Source organism: Arachis ipaensis, chromosome B2 (genome assembly GCF_059453495.1).
Source record: "Arachis ipaensis isolate K30076 ecotype BB chromosome B2, ASM5945349v1, whole genome shotgun sequence".
NCBI lineage: Eukaryota > Viridiplantae > Streptophyta > Magnoliopsida > Fabales > Fabaceae > Arachis > Arachis ipaensis.
This window is the reverse complement of record NC_142437.1, coordinates 124352405-124372667: the sequence shown is the minus strand read 5'-3', so window position 1 is coordinate 124372667 and position 20263 is coordinate 124352405. Positions and strand designations below refer to the sequence as shown.

Here is a 20263-nt window from a genome sequence, read left to right as displayed (position 1 = left end):
ATATGTTCCATTCATTTATTTATTTAATTTGTTCAACATAGAAAGGGCAAAATTAATTGCAAACAAAATGGAAAGGTCCAACTTATTTTTCGCACTTAAAACCTCAAAAAAACCACAAGATCTCCCTAAACAACATCTTCTCATTTCTAGTGGCTATTTTTCCCCCCTTGTATATATTTATTTTTTAATTTTTGAATTTTGTGCTTTCTAATTTCTTTTACATCTATCATGCATCTTTCTTTGACTTGGCCCATTGTTCTTTACTTTTTCATTTATTAATTTATTTATATACTAACACCAATATATATACACACACACACAAACACATTACCTCTTCACTACTTCATTTTATCTGATTTTGAAACACACACACACAGAAATTAATAGTGCAATAATAATATAAGCCTTCAATCATGTCTGCCTTCAAGAGCAAGTACCAAGGTGCAACATTGTTCATCATCAATTCACTTTTTTTTTTAATCTTTACATATGCATTGTGGTGATGGATCAATTATTATTATTATTATTTCATGGATGGTTGTTTTTGTTATATGTTACATACTTTTCTGATCCCAAATAAATTGATGAAAATTGGAGATATGATCCGGATCTTATAGTTTAACAAGTATAATATTCCGTGACATGCACATGATAAGATTGAATTTATAACAATCTATGATATATTGTGATCCAATGATGTGACAAAAAAAAAAATTTGAATTGTTGTGATGAATAATAATTGTAGATGAGCTGATTGCAAATGCCACATATATTGGGACGCCGGGGAAGGGTATCCTTGCGGCGGATGAATCAACCGGCACCATTGGAAAGCGTCTATCCAGCATCAATGTTGAGAACAACGAGGCGAACCGCCGCACCCTCCGCGAGCTCCTCTTCACGGCTCCCGGCTGCGTTCAGTGCCTCAGTGGTGTCATCATGTTTGAGGAAACTCTCTATCAAAAAACTGCTGCAGGTAATTTCACATCAAACATCTTCATGTCAAAATTATAATTAAAATATGGTGAAAATTAGGTGCAGTTGACTTCACGTGAAGTTGATAGATGAGAGCTATTAGATGATTTGATCGATTTGACTAAATTTTTATCTAACAACTCTTAGCTATCAACTTCACGTAAAGTCGACTACACATGAGTTTCTACCTTAAAATATTAATATGTATTGTGTTAAATAATTTTAAAAAATATATGAAATTATCTAATATTTTTTAATTATTATATTTATAGAAAGATATTTTTTAAAATCATTCACATTTAAAAAGCGCACTGTTATTATTATTATTTTTTTTATTATTAAATTTTGACATGTTCTTATCATTGTTGAACAATTCTGCCCTAATGAACAAAGTTGAGATTTCTGTGCAATTATTTTTATATTAAATTGATAATTGAAAATTATTAAATAATTTAATATATTTGATAATTTAATTATCTTGTGTGTAGGAAAACTGTTTGTGGAAGTATTGAAGGAAAACAAGGTACTCACTGGGATCAAAGTAGACAAAGGAACAATTGAACTTCCAGGAACAAACGGTGAAACCACAACACAAGGCTTAGACGACCTTGGTCAACGCTGCAAGAAGTACTACGAAGCCGGCGCAAGGTTTGCAAAATGGCGCGCCGTTCTCAAGATCGGCGCCAACGAGCCCACGCCGCACGCCATCCACGAGAACGCCTACGGCTTGGCTCGTTACGCCGCCATATGCCAAGAGAACGGACTGGTTCCGATCGTGGAGCCGGAGATCCTCTCCGACGGCTCGCATGACATTAACAAGTGTGCTGACGTCACGGAGAGAGTTCTGGCGGCGTGTTACAAGGCCTTGAGCGACCATCATGTGCTTCTAGAAGGTACTCTCTTGAAGCCTAACATGGTGACTCCTGGTGCCGATTCGGCGAGGGTGAAGCCGGAGGTTATCGCAGAGCATACTGTTAGGGCGTTGTTGAGGACTGTGCCGGCCGCCGTTCCGGCCATCGTGTTCTTGTCTGGTGGACAGAGTGAGGAGGAAGCAACTGTTAACCTCAATGCCATGAACATGCTCAAGGGTAAGATGCCATGGTAAAAATTTTTTACATTACAAAAGTTTAAGCTGATTTTGGAGTTCACTGATAATCAAACTCTTTACCTTTCGAATCTAGAACTCTAATATCATATCATGAAACTACTCATCCAAAAAACGTAATCTGACATAACAATATAATACTAATGGTCATATTTCTAATACTTCCTAAACCTCTATTGTACACATTGTACGCTTAGGCCATTGGCTCCTTATACTTATTCTAGTTATATATACACAAAAAATCAATTACTGATCGAAATATATATATTGTATTGGAATACAATTTTTTTTCGTATCTTATTTGTCAAATATGATTTATAGAAAGTGGAAACTCAGGTGCAGTTGACTTCACGTGAAGTTGATAACTGAGAGCCATTAGATAAAAATTTAGTCAAATCAGTCAAACTATCTAACGGCTCTCAACTATCAACTATCAACTTCACATGAAGTCGACTGCACCTGTTTCCACCTTTATAGAATGAATGGTGGCTCACACTTCTTAATATTATAAAATTATATATTATTCTATTATCACTCTTATAAATTATTCAATCTTTACCCGTTGCAACATATTGTATTCAATGCTAGTATGTACTTACAATAGTATTTTGATTTGTGCAATAAAGGTAAGAAGCCATGGTCACTAACATTCTCTTATGGAAGAGCACTTCAGCAAAGTACTCTTAAGGCTTGGGGTGGCAAAGCAGAGAACATTCCTAAGGCACAAGCTGCATTGCTCACTAGGTGCAAGGCTAACTCACAAGCAACCATGGGAACTTACAAGGGTGATGCTAACATCGACGGCGCCTCTGAATCCCTCCATGTCAAGGACTACAAATACTAAGGCCCGTTTAGTAATTGTTTTAGAGGATAGAACTCTCTCGTTCTCTAAATAGATTTGTATTACCTAATATTTTGGTATTTCTGTTTTGCAACGGCTTCTAAAAGTACCCTAAGAGAGTTTGAGTGTTAATGATAGTTTAAGAATAATAATCACTTCAGCTGCATTTGTTTGGTCAGTTTTTTAGCCTTTTTATCAGCTTGCTTTTCAATTTTTTTTTCCCTTGTAATGAAAAGCCCCCTTTTCTTTCTAATCTGAATTCTGAAAGTGCTGCATAAAGTTTAAGACTTCCCCTTGTTTATGTATTTACATAGATTGAATTTGAATTAATTATCTTAATGATTTTTTCATTATAATGTCAAACATTGAATATCAAATATTTGTGAACAATAGTTTAGGCCTCAATTCAGCTACAATTATATATATATGGTCAATTCTCTTATTAGGGGTGTTTGCGGTACGGTTTGGTTCGGTTTTAAGAAAAAAAGTCATTCAATCCGAACGCTTAATTTATGTGGGGTGCGGTTTGGATTGGATGAAATTTTTTTGGAAATCCGATCCAATCCGATCCGATTACAAGCGGTTTGGATCGATTTGAATTTGCGATTTTTTAAATAAAAAAATTAAATACATATTGAACATGTTATAAGTATAATTATAAATATAATAATAAAATAATAATATTATAGCACATTGTGCGGTTTGGATTGGATTGGATCGGTTATAAAAAGTAAATCCGAAATCTGGTCCAATCCAGCAATTTGCTAAAAATAGAATCCAATCAAATTCGAATTAGTGCGGTTTTAATCAGTTTTCAATTTGGATCGGATTGGATAAACGATTTAATTTGGATCGGTTTGGATTTGAACATCCCTATCTCCTATGCTTCTTAAAATCATGACGAAATTAATGAATTCCATATTGATATATGATTTTGAAAAAAGTTGTCAATGCAATTAATCTACGACAATGTAGACAATTATTAGAGATATAACTATTAATGTTATATTCTTTTATCAGCTTAAATTTTTGGGATAAGTGGTTTTATGACATAATATCAGAACTCTATGTCCAAAAAATTTAGAGTTCAACCCTTAGTGACCCCCAAAAATAAAAAATAGTATAAGACAAATAAGTGCATGTTTGGGCGCCATTATTTTGTTAAAAAAGATCTTTTTTCAATGAAAAAATATCTTTTTTTATTTTTTAACGTGTTTGGCAAATTTATAGTAGTAAAAGTAAAAGTACTAGTAAAATCAAAAAAAGATCTTTTTTGAGAAGCTGTAATTTACATCTTTTTTTAAAAGATCTTTTTTCCTTAAAAAAAGATGTTTTTCATGTAATAAATGAACAAAAAAGTACTTTTATATTATTATACCCAAATATAATTGATAGATAAAAAGACCTTTTTACACGAGATATCCAAACATAAAATTACTTTTACTTTTCTATAAGATCTTTTAAAAAAAGATAACTCAAAAAAAGATCTTTTCTTAAAAGCTCACCCAAACAAGCCCTAAATGAGAAAAGAATGCTATGCACGAATCAAACAAATCGAAAAGAAACTCTTACTTAAATCAAAATGTTAAAGATATAACAATTAATAAGAACAACACTTGTATATAAAAGCACATTACAAGATCAGAAAGCTATGAATAAAAAATTCATGGATTCCTTATTCTTGATTCTTTGAAACTAGTGTCCATCCAAAGATAAACAAAACAAAACAATCAAGTCAACATATTCTCTTTCCACTAAGTGATTGCAAATTTGGAATCCTATTCTTTGAACTATTCCCATTCCCCAATTAGCTAGATTAGATGATTAATCAGAATTTTAAAGAAACTACTAATAACAAGTCACCTATCTACAAATCTTCATAGCTTCATCCAAACACAAATTAAAAGGCAATTAAAAAGAGCAATGGCAAGTAGAAATGAAAAGTGTAGCCATTGTGGAACAACACTAGTGGTTCCATCAGAGGTTCATGTCTTCAAATGTTCACTATGCCATGGAATCACACATTCTAGACCATCCTCAATAATGGGTCCATTGAGCCATGCATACAACTCTGTTTCTCATGTTGCAGATAGGTTTAGAGGCTTCATAAACAGTATAACTAACAACAACAATCCAAGATTTGGTTATAACAATTATTATTATCCTCCAAATCCTTATCATCATCAATCATTAAGGCCATGTTCTTCATACCCTTCTATGATGATGACTCCAAATTCATATGGTCCAAAGAGGGCAGTGTTATGTGGAATTTGCTACCATGGAAGGAGTTATAGGCTTAGGGGATCTGTGAATGATGTAAAGTGTATGAGATATTTTCTTATGAACAAGTTTGGTTTTCCAAGTGACTCTATTCTCATGCTCACAGGTATGTATTAGTATCTTTCTCACACTCTCATCATCATCAACACTCTAGCATTGAACATATATACTTGGTAGCAGTGGCGGAACTTGAAACAAAATTTTGGGGGGCCAGATAAAAAATAATTGTCAAAATGTTTTTGATATGGACCCCATTTAAGATAAGTTCGTCTAATCTCATCTCTCTGGTTTGGGTGATATTGCCAAATTTAAAGTCGTTTTTCAGTGGCGGAACTTGAAACAAAATTTTGGGGGTCAGATAAAAAATAATTGTCAAAATATTTTTGATATAGACCCCATTTAAGATAAGTTCGTCTAATCTCATCTTTCTGGTTTGGGTGATATTGCCAAATTTAAAGCCGTTTTTCAAGATCTCGTTCCAAAAAGTTAAGGTTAAAGTCATTAGATGTAACTTTTTGAACTTTTGAAAGTTATATCTCACTTTCTTCGTGATTCATTAAAATAGAAGAACTATCTACTGTTGGTAGCAGATGATAAGGAGGAAAGAAATCCACTGAGAATTCCAACAAGATGCAACATTGAAATGGCATTAAGGTGGTTGATTGAGGGTAGCAAGTCAGGGGACTCATTAGTGTTCTTCTTCTCAGGACATGGAACACAAGAATTGGACCTTAACATGGATGAGATTGATGGCTATGATGAAGCAATTTGCCCTCTTGATTTTGAGCACCAAGGCAAGATTCTTGATGATGAGATCAATGCCACCATTGTTAGGCCACTACCTCATGGTGCTAAACTCCATGCAATTTTTGATGCATGCCATAGTGGCACCCTTCTTGATTTGCCATTTTTTTGCAAGATAAACAGGTCAATTAATGAATTAATTAACAAAAATACTATTTGTCCACTAAAATCAGCCACCAATATATTTGTATATAAATACATATAAAAATATTGGTGGCCGACTTTGGTGACTGATTTTGATCTGCACGTAACATAGTGGATTATTTATATCTGAACTTTTTATTTTATTTTATTTATTTATTTATTTATTTATTTATTTGGTTTAATAGGGAAGGGTTTTATATATGGGAGGATCATAGGCGTCCAAGAATTTATAAAGGGACAAATGGAGGGCTTGCAATTTGTATTTCAGCTTGTGATGATGGTCAAGTCTCAGTAGATACCTCTGTTAGTAATGTTTTCTTCCCTCTCTAATCTCTATGATAATCATATGTTATTATTAAGTAATATGTATAAGAATTCAATTTTAAAATCAAATTGTTTTTGTCAATATTAGTTAATTTTTTTTAAGTTATTTTTTTTATAAATTTTAAACACTGCATCTTAAACTTAAACTCTCTAAAAAATGAGAGTTAAAAAAAATAATTTTAACAATAAAAAATTTGGTTGATAGTAACTAATTAAAAATTAATTATTTATATTTGTTCTGTGTATAAATATACAATATTGTGCAATTTACCGTAGTTTGGAGATAGAGGTTGATGGATTTATGTATTTGGATAGGCCTTAAGTGGCAGAGAAGTAACTGGTGCCTTGACTTATAGTTTGATCAAAGCAATGGAAAATAATGAACATGGATTAACATATGGTCACTTGCTCAATGCAATGCGTTCAACCATTCGTGCAACCAAAACAGGCATAGTTGGTTTAAATAATGGTCCAATTGCTTCATTGCTAAATACACTTCTTGGCCTAAAAATTACTCAGGTATGTATTATTAAAGGTAAAGATTCAAATGGAGTTGTTTTCGTATAAAGTTGATAGTTGAAAATTGTTAGACGGTGATTTAATCAAACTTGTCAAATCATCTAACGGTTCTTAAATATTAACTTCATATAAAGACAACTGTATGTGAATTTTTTTATCATTATTAATTTTTCTCTCTAATATCTTTTTTCTCTCACACATATATACACTTTGCCGGTTTTTGGCATCTAGCTAGGACGCGCTCCACCAAGCGCCACAAAATTGTTTAGTGGCGATTTGAAATTATCGCAGAATCTTTAGAAATTCGTCGCTAATTGATTGTAGTGATAATAAAATTTTAGAAAGAAAACAAGTGTTGTTTGTGTATATAATTAGCCATATTTAGGAGGTATTTGATTACTCTTTTGCAACAAAAGAGGAAAAAAAAGTTAAGAACAAAATTATGTTTAGAGAAATAAAAAAATGAAAGAGATATATTTTTGTCTTTTCACTGCATTTAGTTTAGAAGATAGAAACTCACATATAGTTATATTTATATGAAATTGATAGTTAAGCATCGTTAAATGTTTTGACATATTTGACTAAATTATAATCTAATAATTATCAACTATATATTAATTTTACATAAAGACAGTTGCATGTCAGTTGTCACTTTAGAATAAACTAATTACTACTTTAATTTTAAATATATCACTCATAATTTAAGAATATTATTTGTGAATTACATTGTTCTTTCTTTTAAAGTTTTATATTTGAAAATGTCACCAAAGGTTGTAGTTGAAGATACATATTAAAGTTTTATATTATTTGTGTATTACATTATTCTTTCTTGTAAGTTTAATTTGGAATTTGATTATTGGTAGGTGCCGCAATTATCCTCTTCGGAGATGTTTGACATCTATGCAAAGCAATTTGTGATATGATATCGATATATGGAAATTAAAGATGGAAAATGCTACTCAAAATTTATTCATTTCATAAAATATATATGTAAAAGTGTACACTTCTTCGATCATAATGTTAATTTGTTTCTTTATATGAACTACTCCACCTCCTTGCTTTTCTAATGTTCTTATCTTCTTATGGGATATCATATTATAATGACTAGGAGTTGTGTATATATATAATTTTCAAATATGTAGCATTGTTCATTGTATGTAATATTTGTTTCTTCACTTTTTTTTTTTTTTAAAAATTAGTTGTTCGTTTGTTGGAAACTCATTTGTTATATGTAGATGACTAGTAGCTTATTAGAAGAAAATATATCATACAAACCAACAAAAATTTTTTTTGAAGAGAATTGAGAATTTTTTTTGTTTTGGTTTTCTACGGTATTCCTAATCCGACAGGTCAAGACTAATCCGTCGCGGATCGGAGCTCCATTTAAGGGTTTGCTGTTGGCCAATAGATTGTTACATGCACAAGGCGAAATTCGAACATCCAACACTTACTTTTTTTTTTTGGACGGGGACCCGGACCAACAGAGCAGTCCAGGCCCAGAACAGAGATCCATGCCCCCGAACTGACCCATTATCCAACACTTGCTTAATTGTGTTCCAAAATAAATACTTTTATTGGGCTTTGACTAAACCTACCTAAACTGTAATAAGTCCTTATCATTTTTTAGAAAGCCCAATCCCTTTTGTATGTCCTAAAAGGTTTATAACACTCTTTTAAGTATAATGGGCTTATCCTGACCAAAAAAAAAGTATAATGGGCCTACCCATTTTCTTCCTTTTTAACAAAATTAAAACGTAACCAACTTGGGTTGGTCGAGTGGTCAGCTCACTCGTCCGCTTAAGCAAGTGTCGGGAGTTCGAACCCCGCCTTGTGCATGCAGCAACCCATTGGCCAGCGGCAGACCCTTAAATGGAGCTCAGATCCGCGACGGATTAGTCCTTAACCTGTCGGGTTGGGGGATACCGTTTGGGTAAACCAAAAAAAAAAAAAAACAAAATTAAAACATTGGTCTTCACTTCTCAACAAAAACAATTTCAACTCATTTGTTAAGGCCAATAACAGATTTACCACAGATTACAAAAATGATAAAAAAAAACCCCAAAAAAATTGGTAAAAAAATACATGTTATTAACTTATTATATAGCACATTCAATAGTGCTACAAAAAAAAATATGCAAATTATAATATCTTTTTTCTTTTAACAATTTTTTAATAATTTTTTTAATATACACTATAAAAAATATGAAATGATACAAAGTGCCAAATTTAAAAGGAAAAAAAAAAAGGAGTGAAATGATGAAAGTATCTGAGTCACATGTATGTGATGCCTCGGTTAACAAGTCTACAGCATGTTAATAAATTAGACTGTCATACCACACAATGAAACGTCCCTCTCAAATGTTTATATCTTCCACTGCCATTCAGAACCTGATTGCAGACATTTTTCATTTTTTTCTATTTTTATTTTTGGGTTGTCAATTATTTTGTGAATTGTGATTAACAATGGTCCCCTTTTAGGGCCACATGCACATCATACATACTTATAAAGTATATGAATTAGGAAAAATTTTAAATATATCGAAAACATCAATGTTCTAGTTGTTTTAACTGTTGATCTGAATTATAAAAAATATATATAATATATATTAAGATTTGTTATAGGTTGTTATGGGATAATTTACATAGATAAATTGAATAAAAAAAATTACATAAATATCTTAAATTAAATTTAATTACATGCATGTTTTGTTTGACTGTAAATCAAATTAAATAAAATTTAATTTATACTTTTTTTTAATATAAATCAAATTAAGTTTATTTGTTTTACCATGTATTTATTGTACTAATAGAAATTGAATCAACTTGATTTGGTTTATCATATAAATATATAATGTAAAAGATATAGTAAATCAAATCAACTTGATTCGATTTACATAAAAAATCAAACGAGACATGCATATAATTAAATTTGGTTTAAAATATTTGTGTACTTTTTTTTCCATTTAATTTATCTATATAAATTATCCTTGTTCTAGATGAAAAAGGAGAAAACTTCCTTCTTAATAAGATTCAAATTACATATCATTTTAGACTCGTTGATTTTCATTTATTTATATTGATCACCTTAAGAGACATTATATTTTTTATATTGCTAAATCTTAGCCAAGTTGGCTCACTTCTAATTTAAAAAAAAATGTTGAACTCCTTCATTAATTTTATAAATGTTTGAAAAGATGAGTGATATAGAAGGTAGTTTATATACATAGATTGAGAAAATCTTATATATCTAAGCTAGTTTTTTTTTTTTATATATTTTTTAGTGTTAAAATTAAAGTATATATATTGAGTACATATTTTGTATGATAAATAAATTCATCAAGAATTGATCTAATAATTTAAATTTGTTGTTGCAAAAGCTATGAAACAAAAAAGCAAGCAAGTAAGTAAGGGAAGGGGCCCTTTGTATGAAAAATTGATAATGACTGCTAAATGAATATGTCTTCCAAACACAACAATGGTTTCACTTTATTCTTTATTTTATATTTTTATTATTTATTATTAATTTATTATTTGCAGGAAGCTTCTTTACTCTTTCTCAGGTACGGACATTATTGCCTGTCCACAAGCCTAAAGCATCAAGAGACATAAATAATGTGTGTGTATATATATGTATGTATTGCATGGTGTGGTACTTGTCTACTTGAATTGATCACCATATAATATAAGCCTTATATATATAATGCAAGAAAAATATTATTAGATGGAAGAAGAAAAAACAATCCCTCCTTTATTTTTCTTATAATAATGTCGGTATATTTTTTATTCTTAATTATGAGTTTCCTCATCTAAAAATTATTAGTAGTAAATATATTAAATAGTTATATTATTTTAAGAAAATTATCAAATATTTTAAGAACATTGATTTTTCGGTAGTTTTAATTGACCATCTTAATCATATATATATATATTATAATAAAGATTAACGACTAAAATTAATGTCATATATAACATCACTTTTTTTAAAAAAATTAAATTAGTAGAAGGAGGTATATAAATAATTATTGTATTTTTAACACGTCTGCTTAAATAAGAGTATTTTTTGGATTTTATTTGAATTTTTGCATAATTTTTTTTAATTTTTTGCTTTATACTAAAATTCTTTTCTTTTTTTTTGTTCAACAAACAGGATTGAACTCTAAATTTTACTGTCATAAAAAATTTGATACCATCTCATAATATAACTTCTTCCAAAAATTTAAACTAATAAAAATATATATAAATAATTATATCTATAACAATAACTAAACCATTAATATTCTTACATCATTTAAAAACCTTCCTATATTTTATATAACTAATATTGTTTTCTCATTCAAGAATATGTTTTACTAAGCTTAAAAGTAAGATGTATAATTTTATTTATTATAAAAGAATATAATCCAGACAATATAAATATTATGATAGCATGTTATTTTACTATGTAATAGAGACATATCTACTCTTTAGTTTTTAAACTCACATGAAAATTAAGTGTTATAATATATCAGAGTATTTTTCTCTTCTTTTTGAACAAATCTGAATTCGTCATTATTGATCTGAAAGTTCTTCCATGAATAGTCACATATATATAAAGTTCTCCAAGATCTCAAAGAAGATCTGGAAAATCAAAATAACCAAAATTATCCACTCTTTAATTTATTTATTATTATTTTTAAATTAAAAAGTTATTTTGTATACATATATAAATATATAAACATCTTTAATATGAGAATTTTTTAGATTTTCTTAAATTTAATATGAACATGATGTTCAAATTAAAGAAAAGTTTATTGAACGGTGAAAACTTAGGTACAGTCAACTTCACGTAAAGTTGATAGCTGAGAACCGTTAGATGAAAATTTAGTCAAATCAGTCAAATTATCTAATGACTTTCAGTTATCAACTTCACGTGAAATCGACTGTACTTGAGTTTCCACCTTATTGAATACTTACAACTCATCATCACCCACTATTTTTTTTCCTTCATACTATACATACATATATATACATTGAACCTTATTATGTTTATCATGTTTTCATATAGAGTAAAAGGAAAGCATGGTTTTGAAATTTGGATGTGGCATGTTAGTCTAAATTAAATGATAGTCAAAGTAAGTAGCTAGAAATACATAAAGGACCACATACATAAATAACTGTCCAGTGTATCCCTGGAGAATTCCAATGCTGCATTGTATCCCTATTTTGGGTACATGCTATGCTATGCAATATATATGGTGCTGTTTCATGTTCATGTTCATGGATCCTTGTGCACAACACTGCTAACATAGTATTCTCATTTATTTAGACACCTATCATCTATTCTACTACTCAATCACTACAATAAAATTCAATTTTAGCGACAAATTTTCAGTAACAATAACATAGTAATTACTATTTGTCGTTATTACTATACGTTATAATAATATTTATATATTTTTTGTGACTATTTAAAAAGTTTTTACCGACGCTAAAATTTTTTTACAATAAAATATATGATGACTAATTTTTAATTATCAATAAATATATTAACGGTTATTTTTATTATTACTAAAGATGACTATGTTTAGTCTCATCAAGGATTGAAGATTATTTAAAAAGTTGAAATAAAATGATTGTGTAATTTTTAGCTAGTTAGTTTCTATCGTACCAATTTCAAGTTAATTAAGTAATAGAAATAAATGTTTTTTTTAGTAGTTCTCAATTTAAATTAAAAAAATGGTTAAGAACAAAAAATTTTAATAAGTTTTCTTTGAAGTAGTTGAACTTTTAATGATAATATTATTTGAATATTGATATTTAAAAAAGAAAATCCTTCTTGATTATTCCTCATCTTTAATCAATAAAAGACCGATAATATATTAAATATGATATATAAAATTAAGTTAGGTTGGTCTAGTGGTTAACACTAGTCCACTTAAATAAGTGTCGAGAATTCAAATTTTGTCTTGTGCATGTAGTAACCCAGCAACAAATCTTTAAATAAAACTCCAATCCGCGATAAATTAATTCTTGATCTCTCAGACCGAGGGATATATATACAGTGAAAAACCAAAAATCTAGCTATATATCTAACATGAGTTTTTGATCAACTCTAATATATATATAGTAGTGTAGGGCTATGAATTTGATAAACCTCAGTTGGCTATATAGATTTCGTCCCAATAATAATATAGCAAACTTTAATTTGCCATTTTTTAACTATTATGTATGATTATTTGGTCGAGCACACTCATTTTCTTATGTATACTTCATTATTCAGCTTCATATGTATGTTGGTGGTTATACTTATATATACAACTCCAATTAAGGGTATAGTAGTGTTACACTCATTATTATTCTCACCATTCATATTTCCAGATTCCAGGTATCTATAGAAAAAAAATTTAAGCTTACTATATATATAGCCCTAATCAAAAGTAGTGTTAGACACATTAAAACTAAAAGGACAGAAATTAGAGAAAAAGTTGGATCCATAATAATATACTTCTCCACGCTAATTATGTATTATTATATGAAATCATCAACTAACTCATGGTGTCTTCACAAAAATGTCTCAAATTTATGTATAAATTAAATAACATCATTTTTTTTTTGAAGAGTAAAGTATTAATTATTTTAGTCTCTAATATTTAAACGTTCTATTTTTATCTTAAACAATTTGTTTCGCCCTATTTTAATTTTTTATTCAAAATTAAAAAAAAAACTTTTATTATTATTATTTTGTTTTTTCTTCTTATTATTCTGTAATTTTACTATCAAATTACTACAATTACCAACATGGCCACTATAATTATGATATTTGCAGTTATTTAAAAGAAAATTACAAGGGAGAAAATATATTTTTGGAAATAAAATCCAAACTACAGTAATAGAATAGTAAATTATTCAAAAAAATATTACTCTTAAGTAAGATGAAGAAATATAACACAATTCATCATACAGTAACATCAGCAATCCCTATACATATATAACCCCCAGCAGTTAGATAACTTGTGCTTACATAATGTGAGACCATTTCAGATGAAAAAGCCTGCCAAATTTTATTCTTAGCTTCTACTACTTCTCATGAGTCAATCACCATTCATTATTTCACTCTTGTATATTGGTTTTATTGGCTTTACCTTATTCACTTCCAAAGGTCAAAGCAATATTTATTTCAATTTTACCAAATAAATTCCTGCCTAATCTTTACCAATGACTATATAAAAAATTTTCAAATATGTCAATAAGTTTAGTCATTAATTTTAACCATGTATAAATTTTAGGTTTAATTATTCCTGCAGGTCCTATAATTTTACCAATTTTTCACAAATAGTTTTGTCACGACAATAACTAAATTGAAAAAAAAATTAACGTCTAAAGACTCAATTAAAAAAAATTATAAAGATCTAATTAAAAATTTCGTAAAACTACAAGAACTTACAAAAAATTAAACCTAAATTTTATGATTAAATCAACGATTAAAATTATCGAAATATCTAAAATATTAAAATACGTATATATATCTCCTTTGGATCATATAATATAGGAAACATTTTAAGTGCATCGGGAGTATCGGTGCACCAATTATTTTAACCGTTGATCTAAATTATAAAAAATATATATAATATATATTAATTAAAATCAACGGTTAAAATAACTGGTGCACCAATATTTTCCGGTGCACTTGAAATGTTTCCTATAATATATACGGGGAACATATATGTTATTGATCATTGTTCTCAAAATTAAACAAGAAGAAACTTTTCTTGGATTTTCCTTTTGCTTCTCATTTTTTTCACTTGAATAGTTGCCACCCATTGCTGACCTACCATTTCTCCTTCCACTATGCAAATCAGTCCTTTCATGCCCAAAAGAGCCCATGCCGTTGCTTTTGCATTGTCACTTCAATTTCTCCCAACTAGTAACTAACCTCTCTTCTTTCTGAACAACCACCACTTTTTGTAAACCTATTATTGGTCACTCAATTTTTTTGAAGTTAAACCCTCCAATAACAAATTTATATTTATATATTTATGTAGATCAATATTCAGTAATCTTAGAATATATATATTTACGGCTTCCACTCTAATAAAAATGCTAAAAATAATTTTTACATAAAAATTTTTGTTTGAAAATACGATTTATTTGTTTAGTCGCACTTTAAACAGAGGTAATACTTTTATAATATATCAAAATTAAATCCTATAATTCACTGTCCGATAATTAAAATAAAACATCTTTACGTAAAGACAATTATAGAATCTTCATTTGAATATCTACCTGTATTTACAACTGAAAATGAGTAGCTGTAGATGTTTCTGGTGCATGTATTAAATGTGCTTCAGAAACATACATGTATTTTTCTCTAATATCTTCGTTGTTATCCTCGTTATGATTTTTGATAATTTCTTCGTCTCCCATCATCATCATCATCATCACACCATCATCCTGATGATGATGAAGATGATGATGAGAAGCTTCTTGATCTTGTTCTTGTTCTTCAGCCTTGATGATTTCCCTTCTCCTTGTCAACTTGTTAAAAGAATCCATTAATGCAGCATCCCTTGCTTCAATCCATGCTCTTTCTTTGGCCCAAAACATGTGCTCCTTCTCCAACCTAGTTGCCTCTTCTCTTCTCCATTCTTCTTCTCTCACCACTCTTTCCTTCTCTTTCTCTTCCATTGTCTTCACTAGCTTCTCAAGCCATTCCTCTTGCTTCTTCACAAGCTTGCTCATTTGTGAGTCAATGAACTCCTTCATCTTCATCTTCATCTTCCACCTCCTCCTCTTCCTCTTCCTCGATTCATCATCATCATCAGTCTCTGATGATGATGTGTCAAACTCACTAGTGGAGTTTGTGATGAGGCTTACACTATTATTATTAATATTATTATTATTGTGATGATGATGAGAATAATGATGATTATGAAACTTGTCTTGATTTGTTTGTAAATTAATAAGGTTGTTGTTGGTAACAAAGTTGTTGGAATTGTTGTTATTGTCTCCAAACAAGGCTTCAAGTTGGCGAAAGAACCTATAATGCTTCCCATCTTGTCTTGCTGCTTTTCCTTCCTTTGTCTTCTTATAATATTTGTACAGATTCTCAAACTTCTCCCTGCATTTCTTTCCACTCCTTTGGTATCCATGTTCTTCTAACATTATCCTAATTATTCACAATTAACCACCATCATCAACACAAATTAACTTCATTATTTAACATTATTTCATGGTGAAAACTTAGATGCAGTCGATTTCACGTGAAGTTGATATCTGAGAGTCTTTAGATGATTTGATGGATTTGACTAAATTTTCATCTAACGGTTCTCAAATATAAACTTCACGTGAAGTCAACTTCACCTGAGTTTTTACCTTATTTCATCGGTCATGATAATTAATGACTCAAGAATAAACTATCAAAATTATAAATGTTTTTGAGATAATAAAAATGTGTTCAAATCAGTTTAAAATTGTTTTATTTTATATTTATTAATTATTTTTAAATTAAATACATAATATCAAATATAATAAATATATAATTTTAAATGGTATATCTATAAAATTATAGACATTAATTACATTAAAAAAGTAATCTAAATTACTGTCTCTCTAGTATTACTGTATCAAATTAATTAAATATAAAATTGATTTGAAAGATAGTTAAATAATATATTAATATATAATATTTTAAATATATTCTAATTGCTCATTATTGAGTTACAACTTGAATCATAATTAAGGGTATTACTATATTGACCTACAACATCTTCTAAAATAAGATAATATGAAACACAAGATTTTTATTAACAAAAGTATGTCCTAATAAGTAATTATTTCTGGGATTTAAATTAGAAATTAATTTTGATATAATGTTAATATAAAAAAATTTTATAGTGCATCTAATTATATAATACTATATCAGTAAAATAATTATTCAAAAAAACGAATGTAATTGCACGACTGTGTAAAACACTTTTATATTTGTCAGTGCATCAAAATTAAACTTTTCAAACTATATACTATGCATGCCTAATATTATATAATAATAGGTAATGCTAGGGAGAAAAAAAAAACAGTCAGAACTTGCCTTATTTAGCATTCATTAATTATCGCAATAATTAATCAATATTAAATAAGGCAAGTTATTGCTGTTTTTGGCTAATTTTTTTTTTGTTACCAAACATTTTCGATTATAAAATAATTAATGAGTACCATTTGTAATCATCAATTGGACAATACTATTTACATAATTAATGGTATTCGAACCCTAGTTTATGTGAACATTTTTGGTAATTAATAATTCTATTGAATGTGCATGCATAGTGACGTCTTTGTGTTCTTGTATTACTCCAATTGCCATAGAAAAGTGAATGTCTCGGAAGGAAGAGCCTCAATTGGTTTATGTCATTTCATACTATAAATATGTAGAAGACATACATGCAAGGTTCAAATCAAAGGGGGCAAAAAATAATAAAGGGAACATTAAATTAAACTTAAACCTAAAAAAAGGGTCCAAATTTTGAAATTTTCAAAATGGAGAACGAGAACCGTACTACTAGATTTAATATGCAAGCTCAGGTTCCCCTTTAATTATACAGTAATTAGTACAGGATTATCAATCATATAAAATTTTAATAATAAATATATATATTCCACCTTCCAAGAAACAACAAAATTAATAATGCATAATGATGCTTAATTTTTTCCATTAAAAAAAGGCATAAAAAATTAATTAAACTAATTAATGAGAATGATCCCACTTAATTCATACTTATATATATGTGTTTTGAATTAATAGACTACTATATAATAGCCTCAATTTTATTCACATTCTTTCCACACACAAAAAAAAAAAATATAAAAACACAAAATTAGCATATTAAAACTTGAAGCTATTAATAATAAGATTTTAGCTAATATGTGTCTTAAGTGCACATGATAAGCTTAGTATTAATGAAAATTTTTAAAAAAATTTTTATTTAATAAATATAAAACAAATGTATTAAAAATTAAAATTTTTTGTATTTCAAATAAAAATTTTTTTAATTTGTAATATTAAGGGCACAAGATATATAAATAATAATATAATTAAATAATAATTAGTAATAATTAATTAATAGGATTAGTAAAATTGAAAATAGTACCTGGAGACTTGTTCCCATAAGGGACCTTTGTGATTAGCATCTTTGAATTTAGGGTGAAGCTTAGATCTGATCTCAAGAAGAGTGAGAGTCTCTTGTCTTGGCCATCTTCCGTTGTTTGAGGATGCATCCCCACCCATGCACCCTCCCACACCTGATCCTCTCGTTGTTGATGCCAACTCGCTATTCATAACCACCCCACGTGCCGCTCCCATCATCTCAAACATCGTCATCGTTGTCTCCGGCAACGGCGGCAGGTTGCGGTGCTGCTGCTGCTGCTGCTGCTGGCTGGTGGCTCCGCCTAGTGTTATTGGTGGTTGCGGTGGTTGGGATTGGTGCATAGGAGCGTTGTTCATTAACAGATCGGTTAAACAACCGTAGTGGTGGTTCTGCTGATGATGAAGTTGGTGATGATGATCTTCCATTTCCATTATTAGAATCTCTGTGTAGGGTAGAAGGAAGAAGAACAAAGAGAGAGAGAAAGAGTGAGAGAGTGAGAGTGAGAGAGGAACTGCTTCTCTATTTCAACCTTTTTGGCTTTTTATAAATTAAATATGTATAATAATAATAATAAGAAATAAGAAGTCAGTTAAAATTTTAAATTTCTAATAAAAGAAAAGTATAGGAAATTAATTTTTAATTAATTAATATTAACTAATTTTAATGTTTAAATTTATAAATTTAAAATTTAAAGTTAAAGAGTTATTATTTAAAAAATTTATATTTTAAAAAAATTAGCTGATATATTAACTAAAAAATTGGTTATCTATTATTATTATTCGATCTAATATTCTAATTAAGAGATTTTTTGTACTAAATTTCTCTCATATCTCTTTTACATAATACATAATATGTAAATATAATTATTTGTTTGTGTGTCTTTATATATCAAGTAATTTTATAATATGATATATATATATATATATATATATATATATATATGAGTTTTATTATAAATAAATTTAGAATTTAATTATTATCTTAAAAAATAAATTTAGCATAAAGTAAATAAAATAGAAAAAAATATTTATGCAAAAATTTACACATAAAAATTCAAAAGAAAAGAGTTTTATTATATGCAGAGATGTATTAAAAATATAATAATTTATATATTTTTACCTATCAGTTTTTAGAATAACTAGTTTTATGATAATAACTAAACTAAAAAAAATTAGTCTTAGTATTATCCTAATTTTCTAAATAAAACAGATTTGTATAGTGTTACATATAAAACGATCTACATGCTTCTGTTTAACTATTTAAAATTTTAGCTGAGATGATTTATATAACATTTTATAAATTTGTCTTACTAGATGGCTAGTAGCCAGTATTGGATCTTACTAGAAAAATTAAAAAAATCAGCTAATTAAATTAAAGAATTTAAAAAAATTTTATATAAAAGTTATGTTGGTTGATTATTAGTTGATTTTTATTGTTCTCCAAATTTATACACTTTTATTGCTAAAAAATTCTTGACTAAATATAGTTTTTATCATAATAAAAGTAAAGAAACAAGAAAATGGGTGCATATCTTGATATATTTTATAGGTTCAGAAATTTAGGGTTTATTTGAAATTTAAATCATAATTTGGACAAAAGATTTTATATATAAGAAGTATTACATGAGAGGAGTACTTTATAATAGTAAAAGTTAAAAAATGGGTTGCATAACTTTACATAAATAATGATGAAGATAACTAATAATCTAATTGTAACATTATTAGTATATATATAAACCCATAAACAAATATTCTTCATTGGTATATCTTGAAATCACTTATCTTAAAATTAAAACTTAAGTCAATAAGAATTACTTTCTTTTAATATACGAATAATTATACTGAATTACTTTCTTTTAGGATAATAAATTTTTTATCATTTATTATTATAATATCATGTTATAAAATTATTTATTTAAAAATTTAAGTAATAAATAAAAATACATAAATTACTATATTTCTAATAATATGATTTTATATTTAATAATCTTATATACTTATTATTCAATTTACATTTACTTTCACATAATTATTAATCTTTCTTTTTTACTTAGTTCTTGTATAACACCAATGATTTGAGAATAGTGGAGAGAAAAAAAAATACGCTATATATTAATGTAGTTGGTATATATTTAGAGTGCATTATCTATCAAGT

At 28.3% G+C, this 20263-nt stretch overlaps 3 protein-coding genes across 4 annotated transcripts; 2 read left to right on the top strand and 1 right to left on the bottom strand.

The window, feature by feature from the left end:
* Nucleotides 1-326: 326 nt before the first annotated feature.
* On the top strand, nt 327-3078 carry LOC107626411 (fructose-bisphosphate aldolase 8, cytosolic). The gene is made up of 4 exons (XM_016329286.3): nt 327-441; nt 746-973; nt 1461-2060; nt 2704-3078. Exons 1-4 carry the CDS (start codon nt 414-416, stop codon nt 2919-2921), a joined length of 1074 nt encoding a protein of 357 aa, XP_016184772.1. The 5' UTR covers nt 327-413; the 3' UTR covers nt 2922-3078.
* Nucleotides 3079-4782: 1704 nt separating this feature from the next.
* LOC107626409 (metacaspase-1-like) lies at nt 4783-8031 on the top strand. Of its 2 annotated transcripts, none has more exons than XM_088504315.1 (5): nt 4783-5304; nt 5906-6125; nt 6332-6449; nt 6786-6989; nt 7853-8031. In XM_088504315.1, the coding sequence occupies exons 1-5, from the start codon at nt 4842-4844 to the stop codon at nt 7910-7912; spliced, it is 1065 nt and encodes a 354-aa protein (XP_088360441.1). In that variant the 5' UTR covers nt 4783-4841; the 3' UTR covers nt 7913-8031. The 2 variants fall into 2 exon arrangements, with proteins under 2 accessions (XP_088360441.1, XP_016184770.1); XM_016329284.3 differs by having other exon boundaries at nt 5789-6125.
* A 7183-nt stretch (nt 8032-15214) lies between these two features.
* Nucleotides 15215-18624, bottom strand: LOC107628057 (trihelix transcription factor PTL). The gene is made up of 2 exons (XM_016330863.3): nt 18113-18624; nt 15215-16134 (listed from the first exon to the last, which is right to left on the bottom strand). The coding sequence occupies exons 1-2, from the start codon at nt 18538-18540 to the stop codon at nt 15258-15260; spliced, it is 1305 nt and encodes a 434-aa protein (XP_016186349.2). The 5' UTR covers nt 18541-18624; the 3' UTR covers nt 15215-15257.
* Nucleotides 18625-20263: the final 1639 nt, after the last annotated feature.

Coding starts and splice junctions, on each gene's coding strand:
- LOC107626411 (XM_016329286.3), top strand. CDS start 414: ATGTCTGCCTTCAAGAGCAAGTACCAAG. Junction 442..745: donor CTTCAAGAGCAAGTACCAAG/GTGCAACATTGT, acceptor TAATAATTGTAG/ATGAGCTGATTGCAAATGCC. Junction 2,061..2,703: donor TGCCATGAACATGCTCAAGG/GTAAGATGCCAT, acceptor TGTGCAATAAAG/GTAAGAAGCCATGGTCACTA.
- LOC107626409 (XM_016329284.3), top strand. CDS start 4,842: ATGGCAAGTAGAAATGAAAAGTGTAGCCATTGTGGAACAACACTAGTG. Junction 5,305..5,788: donor CTCTATTCTCATGCTCACAG/GTATGTATTAGT, acceptor TGTTGGTAGCAG/ATGATAAGGAGGAAAGAAAT. Junction 6,450..6,785: donor AAGTCTCAGTAGATACCTCT/GTTAGTAATGTT, acceptor GTATTTGGATAG/GCCTTAAGTGGCAGAGAAGT.
- LOC107628057 (XM_016330863.3), bottom strand. CDS start 18,540: ATGGAAATGGAAGATCATCATCACCAACTTCATCATCAGCAGAACCAC. Junction 16,135..18,112: donor TTATGGGAACAAGTCTCCAG/GTACTATTTTCA, acceptor GTGAATAATTAG/GATAATGTTAGAAGAACATG.